This window comes from Bombina bombina, chromosome 3 (genome assembly GCF_027579735.1).
Source record: "Bombina bombina isolate aBomBom1 chromosome 3, aBomBom1.pri, whole genome shotgun sequence".
NCBI lineage: Eukaryota > Metazoa > Chordata > Amphibia > Anura > Bombinatoridae > Bombina > Bombina bombina.
In genome coordinates, this window is record NC_069501.1 from 1124086957 (window position 1) to 1124094708 (window position 7752).

At 36.2% G+C, this 7752-nt stretch overlaps 1 protein-coding gene and 1 non-coding gene across 3 annotated transcripts; both read right to left on the minus strand.

Moving 5' to 3' along the window:
• Positions 1-1175: 1175 nt before the first annotated feature.
• RPL21 (ribosomal protein L21) lies at positions 1176-7183 on the minus strand. Of its 2 annotated transcripts, none has more exons than XM_053708493.1 (6): positions 7130-7183; positions 5569-5647; positions 4066-4127; positions 2892-3004; positions 1515-1665; positions 1176-1300 (listed from the first exon to the last, which is right to left on the minus strand). In XM_053708493.1, the coding sequence occupies exons 2-6, from the start codon at positions 5633-5635 to the stop codon at positions 1211-1213; spliced, it is 483 nt and encodes a 160-aa protein (XP_053564468.1). In that variant the 5' UTR covers positions 5636-5647; positions 7130-7183; the 3' UTR covers positions 1176-1210. The 2 variants fall into 2 exon arrangements, with proteins under 2 accessions (XP_053564468.1, XP_053564469.1); XM_053708494.1 differs by lacking the exon at positions 7130-7183 and adding an exon at positions 7089-7113.
• On the minus strand, positions 2725-2857 carry LOC128654785 (small nucleolar RNA SNORA27). The gene has a single exon (XR_008401510.1). It is a non-coding gene; the product is annotated as a small nucleolar RNA SNORA27 (small nucleolar RNA).
• Positions 7184-7752: the final 569 nt, after the last annotated feature.

Sequence of the window (7752 nt, forward strand, 5' to 3'; positions counted from 1 at the left end):
AAAAGTGAACAATTTTTTTATTTCATCGTATTTGGCGGTGAAATGGTGGCATGAAATATACCAAAATGGGCCTAGATCAATACTTTGGGATGTCTTCAAAAAAAAAAGAAAAATACACGTCAAGGGATATTCAGGTATTCATGACAGATATCAGGGTTTCAATGTAACTAGCGCTCATTTTGAAGAAAAAAAAAAAAAAAAAAAAAGTGGTTTGGAAATAGAAAAGTGCTACTTGTATTTATTGCCCTATAACTTGGAGGAAAAAAAAAAAAAGCAAAGAACATGTAAACATTGGGTATTTCTAAACTCAGGACAAAATTTAGAAACTATTTAGCATGGGTGTTTTTTGGTGGTTGTAGACGTGTAACAGATTTTGGGCGTCAAAGAGTGGGTTTTTTTTCCATTTTTCCTCATATTTTATAATATTGTTAATAGTAAATTATAAGATATGATGAAAATAATGGTATCTTTAGAAAGTCCATTTAGTGGCGAGAAAAACAGTATATAATATGTGTGGGTACAGTAAATGAGTAAGAGGAAAATTACAGCTATACACAAACACAGCAGAAATGTAAAAATATCCCTGGTCATTAAGGGAAAGAAATTGAATAATGGCCTTGTCCTTAAAGGGATACTGAACCCAAATTTTTCTCTCATGATTCAGATAGAGAATGCAATTTTAAGCAACTTTCTAATTTACTTTTATTATCAATTTTTCTTCGTTCTCTTGCTATCTTTATTTGAAAAAGGCATCTAAGCTAAGGAGCCAGCAAATTGTTGGTTCAGACCATGGACAGCACTAGTTTATTGGTGCTGTCCAATCAGCAAGGACAACCGAGGTTGTTCACCAAAAATGGGCCGGCATTTTAACTTACATTCTTGCTTTTCAAATAAACATACCAAGAGAAGGAAGACAATTTGATAATAAAAGTAAATTAGAAAGTTGCTTAAAATGTCATGTCCCTTTAAGGGGTTAAACAAGTGGTTTCAAAATGTGTACACATAACTGATGACTTGAGCGACTGTACTAAAACATGTGGAAGCTAAAGTATGTAAAATAAAAATGTTACCTTAGCACTAGAGAAAAAGACACCTACAGCCAGATTTGTAGAACTTTGTATACAAGTATCCTAGGCCCCTTTTTTATTAAACAGGAAAATAAAGACAAGCAATGATATGATTCCAAAACAAAGTCTTTAATTGCAATAAACTATGCCATGAACTCATATGGAATTGGTTCAAGGAGCTCAGGTTCTTTGCCATTGGTTCGCACAAAGTGTGCCGCTCTGGGTTGGGCAGGCTGTCAGAAAAAAAAAAATAAAAAAATTAATGAACACTAGAAATCAAAGTTAAGATTACTTTATCAACAATTCTTAACGCTCTCAGTACCGGTGAAATTGAAATCATTTTTACTTAAAAAGTAAATAGTTCGGAGAGTTAGCATCATTGAGCATTAAAAAAAAAAAAAAAAAAAACACAGGTTTCACAAAAAAATGACTGAAAGCACAACTTACCTGACGTTTCAACTCAACCCAAGTTCCCTTCTCTTTGGCTTCCAGTTTCTTTCTCTCATTCTCCTTCACACGCTGCAGGAAGCTGTCTCTGCTCTTTGAATGGCGAATATGCTCAACACGGACATTGATTCTCTTGGCCAAAATCTTGCCTCTAAAACAGTAGCACAAAGCTGGTTACAAACATTTTTGGACACTATCACCCTACAAAGGCAAATGATCTACCCTATCCTAATGTTGAGTCAATTTAGTTTGCCCAACCGATTTAGATAAAATGAACTGTCATCAATTCTCACTGTAGCGAATAAAACAGACCAATATCTTGTCATTGATATGTTAAATGTAAGCTGAATACAGGACAGTATATTCCTTTAAAAAGAGGTTAAACAAATTCAATATGATGTGCACCATATTATAGAACTATGCCCTTTTCAAGGAACACAAAAAGCTTACCCTTAAACATATCAGGAGGACAGAATGATTTATTTTCAGGGCCCATTGTCGACAGCTGTATAAAGATTATATAGTACCAAATACTAACCCTATATAGGGTTAGAGTACAAGTGGAGCACAATTTATTCCTCCTGTGCTAACTCCACTACAAGTAAGCTTTGTGCGCATATCACGTAGTGTGTGTATTATAATTTGAAATAAAGTTCTGGCACAAGCGCTAACCCGACACACAAAGCCCAACTTGGAATATCGCATCTCTCTCCTAACACCCGAGACCTCATATCTGACCCCTTGTAACTTTTGAATGCATTTTTATTGGTGTTACTGTACATTTACATGTATTTAATGTTGGTTGTGCAACTTTTTAGCCAAATGTAAAAGTTGATCAGACCTCTGAATTCAAGCTATCCTGACACGCATTAAAATAAATTGCACTCAAGCGAACGAGTTTACTTTAAAACTTTAATATGAGCGCAAAGGGCTGGGATAAACCCTTATTACTCACTACAATCTAATATTAAGACTTACCTATAATTTATCTGGTTAAGTAATGAATATAAATTGCAGGGATAAATAAAATTACTCCTAACAAGAAGTTCCACAGGTGTGTAGCGGGAGGAGTGGGGTCAGAACAAAGTTTTCCTATATATTTTACTAAACCTACAATATCCCATTTCAGTGTTTGGCATGAATGCATTTTTTGCTATATTACTGCTAATGTCTCCAATCCTTAACCAACTGCAAAAGATTATATTCACTTAAGTGTTCCCTCAGACAGGACACAAGACAAATACAGAGCATTTGCTTGGGTTTTATGAGGTTATTTACTATTGCCCCCTTGAATGACCAAAATAGACTTGAGCAAATCTACATGGTAAAGTGAAGGGGCTTTTATAAGGCACTGAAAAATTATCTGCCACAACTTACTTGATTTGCTTATTCACAATGATACCAACTGCATGCTGAGTTACATTATAAATCCGACCAGTCTTGCCATGGTAGCACTTGTGGGGCATACCTTTTTGAATTGTACCTGTACCCTACCAAAGAGAATAAAAAAAATAAAAAAAGTTATTTGCTACTCATTTATTGAAGGATATATACGTGAAGTATAAATATGATGTATCAATGAGTGGAAGAGTAGGGTGTCCTAGTCTTGTGAGCATAACTCAGTCCTACAATTATACACCATGCAATATTTTTAACCGTTTGTGGCTGTATAAGATTGCGTTTTGATGATATTTGACTTACTGGCAGTAAAAACGTACTAAACATGTGCACATAAGCAGACATATCCTGGGGATTTAGATATGCACAGGCAAGTATACCTGAAGGCAGAAGTCTAGCACTTGCCATTGGTTATTTGTAGTCATTTCAGATCATCCACTCCCTCCAACTGCTACCAGCAGATATGTATCATGACAGCCCCAGCAGCATTTCGCATCCGATGATTACAATGCCCATCTCCCTTTTCATTACCAAATAAGAGTTTACTGCTCCTTTAAAAAAGGTCATTCAACACTAAATAGCATATAACTCCATTTAATTATAGGTTTAGAACCTAGACTACACTGCAGGAATTTGCATGTGCAGCAACTCTCCTCCAAGCAAGTCAGCTATGGGATGCAATAACCGCTAGATTTAAACATGGCAGCACCCATGGCTAGAGGGAGGGGGATACACCTCAATACTATACTTACATATTTAGTGACCCTATAAAATCTAGGCCTTGAGAGCCTTACAGATGCCACTTGAATTAGATTTAATCCATTTAAAATAAGTGCTGTTTAACGTATGGTTTCTTTACAATTAAATGAATATGCCTTTGTTAATTATGTATGAATATAATTAAGCAACTACTAAATTAAGACCATACAACAAACTATGTGCAAGTTTATACTAAACTACTGCCATATCGATACTCCCAGTTAACCATGTATCCTTTACTGCTATTTCAAACAGATGCTCTCAGAACCGGTGAAAACCAAACTCATATTTACTTTTAAAGTACATAGCATGGAGAAAGATCATCACAGAGCATTGCATGAATACAGAACTTGATCTTACAACAATTGACATAATTCCTATAATCTCTCATTACCTTGATGTCTACAATGTCGCCCTTCTTATAGGTGCGCATGTATGTGGAAAGAGGAACAACACCTGCAATAACATAAAAAAAAAATCAATAAGGAACAAAAACTGACATTCCGCAATCTTTATAAAGGTACTTTTTAAAATACTTGCAGTAAGTTTAAAGCATAAACAATTCAAAATTACAATATAAAAAGGTGTAAATGGACAGTAAAGTAAACATTAAACTTATGATTCAGAGTTTGCCAGGACATGCAATTTTAATCAACTTCTATTACCTAATTTGCTTTGTTCTCTAGGTATTCCTTGTTGAAATCATACCTAGGCAGGTTCAGCAATGCATAGCACTGGCTAACCAGATGTGTTACGTTAGCCCCCAGCAGTGAACTGCTGCTCCTTCAACAAAGGATACAAAGATAATGAAGCAAGTGTGATAATAGAAGTAAATTGTGAAGTTGTTTAATTGAGCTCTGAATCACAAAATAAATTGTGTTTCATGTCCCTTTATTCATAAGCAGGTAAAGTTGTGGGCTTTCAAATTCCACAGTTTCCATAAAGCAAAGGGAGCCGCCATGTTGAACCTAGGTTTCTCTTTTCCAGTCTATTCTGTTGATGACACTGATGGAAAGAAAGTGAAATTGAAGACTGTGGAGGCAATATTAAAAGTAACATGGAACCCAAAATGTATCTCACGATTCAGATAACATTTTTAAACCAGTTCCCAATTGACTTCTATTATCAAAATTGGCTTCGTTCTGATGTTATTCTTTGTTGAAGAAATATCTAGATAGGTAGAGTGCAGATGTCTGGGGAACTACATGACAGGTACTAGTGTTCTTGATTATGTATAGCATTGTTACAAAACTGCTGCCATATGGGGCTGCAGACAAGTGCTTTTCAACAAAGGATAAGAAAACAGACAATTTGATAATAGAAGTGCTTTGGAAAGTTTAAAATTGTATGTTCTCTGAATCATGGAAGATACATTTTGGGGTTTATGTCCCTTTAAAAGAACACACACTAGCAAATGTTTGCAAACTATGGGGTTAATCACAATCCTTTATAACAACTTTTCAAATGACAACTACAAAAATTGCCATAGACTTTAAGGCCAGTTTTCTGAAGAAAAATGTTAAGGTTTTTCTAAAGATTGTGATTGAGCCCTTTAATTGTAGGTTTCAACACGGAAGAGCCCATTACTTTATAGAAACAAAAACTTTACACTTATTTTGGCAATATTTAAACTATAAAAAAAAAAAAAGGCTAGCCTTGCTTTGAATACATTATATGTAGCATTTACTGTTGTGTATTAGGCTAAACAGAAGAGGAATATCTTAAAACCAGAGGAGGGCAGCATGTAACAGCTTCAACGAAGTACAAAATACAGAAAGACTATACTAAGTGTCTGATAAGCCTCAAAACTATGGATAATCCGTATACTTCAGATATTCTTGCAAAACATTTTAAACTATCAGTTAAGATTTAGCAAAGCAACCACATATTTACTTACCATGTTTGCGGAAGGGTCTGGAGAACATATAACGGGTTCCACGCCTTTTTCCTTTTGTGTTGGTCATTTTTGCAACTTACTGTTAAACAAAATACATTTGTGTTAATATTGCTGTGATAAGTACACTAATAGCAGGTCTTTAAACAAAAATCTGAGTTTTAAAGACATAAAAAAAATATATATTTATGAGCGTCTTAAAGCTAGGTGATAACGATTCATAAACGCAACTACTAATCCTGAGTTTAATAGGACCAGTGATTGGCAGTTATAAACATGCTGCCCCTGACTGTCTCGGCAACAGTGTTCAGCTTTAGACCAGTACAGCACTGACCATCTAGAGCTATGTGCTTGACCACTTTACTCAAACAATAATATGCCCCAGCACATTAGAGCATTTATTGTTGCTCTATTATGTCCATTTAAATTACTGCCCCATAGCCCTATATTCCTCAACTATGTACAGTGGTCACTGCACGTAAATGCAATGTTTTTTCAACTGCAGTCCACGCTTACAAGGGAATATTGCACATTAGATTTTTCTTTGAATAAATGTTTAATAGATCCATTTATACAGCCCATCTGGGAGTGTTTTGTAAAAATGTATAGTTTTGCTTATTTTCCCCACCATAACATTGTGCTAATTTTCAGATTCCTAACTAAGCCCAAACGTTCTAGATGTATATTCATATCTAATTACCTACACATTCCTGCGGCTCATGTTTGTATAATCTGTCTTTTCATATGGAGTGGGGAGTTTGCTATTCCGATTTTTCCAACCCTTTTCAATGGATGTCCCAGCCTAAGCTTGTTAACTGCTAAATTAGGAGCCTCATAGTAAGTTTTTAAAAGGGTTTATATTGGATTTTTAGATCAGTATCTGCATATTCTTTATATTAGTGTATTACATGCAGTTATATGAAAACTGGTGCATACTGTCCCTTTAAGGGACAGATTTTCTAGATGTGAGTTAGATTGTGCTCAACTTGCAAGTTTAGCAAGTAATATTTAGAATCAAGCCTGTCACTATTTAGAAAAGGAATTGAAGAATTCTTGTCATGTCTATCCAACGCTGACACACACACACACACACATTTCCAATAGTCCCAGATGAGCAACAAATCTGACTAGTAACTTATTCCCTATGGGACTGGTAATATATCCAGGATGCTCGTTACATTGTGACAAAAGGCATTACGCACTATAAAGAGAAGTGAGACATTGCAGTTTTCACCCAGGCCACATAGCTATGAGGACAAATAACGGGGTAACACGGTCATCAGACTACTCTACAACAAGCACGGATAACCTTGTATCGCACATTTCTGCCACAGCGAACATAGTTCACAAAATGTCTCAGACTGACACGCTAGCCTCACAGACAGCACGGGCCACACAAGTGCGAGCCAGGAACCACCTCCAGAAATATCTGGTCCTCCATTGACCTAGAATGCCAGAGTCCCATCGCACCCTACTCCCTCCCACCAGCAAATACAACGCCATAGGCACGTGAAATCGCCTACATTTAACACAACCAACGGAGACCGAGCTCTCATGCGGCTACCTGCAAGATGGCGGTATCGGCGGAAAGAGAGATTGGAGGTCCCGCCTCCGGCCTACATGAAGTCGTATTAGTAGTCTAGTCTACTGCCTGAAGGGAAACTGTGTTAACCTATAATATTTTAGAGTGCTGCTAGCTACAGCGATGTAAACGTAAGGCTGTACTATATCATACAGATATAGATCACTATTAGGAAATATGAACCTAAATGGATTAGGCACTACTGTAGACACCTACTTAAAGCCCTGTGTGGTAGGCAACCTTGATGTCAAAAGTGGGCGAGATATACAATTACGAATACGCAGCGTGTTGGCGTAGGTGATTGCAGATTGCTTTATTTGCTTGCAATATGTTTGAGCAACAGCATTGGGCTTTCATAATTGTGTTAAAAGGAAACATGTTCTTATTATAACGATTTATTCCACTGTTGCTTTTTGTTAATCTCTTATTTTAGCGTATTTTATTCTCTATCGGAGAAACACGTGTTTTAAATTCCCAGCCACTGTTGAAGTTTTCTATACAATGTTTCTTAATACAATCTTGTATGTACCTCACTGCATGCCAACCTCACTGTACCACCTCTATATAGTACTTCACTGTACCACCTCACTATATTACCTTACTGT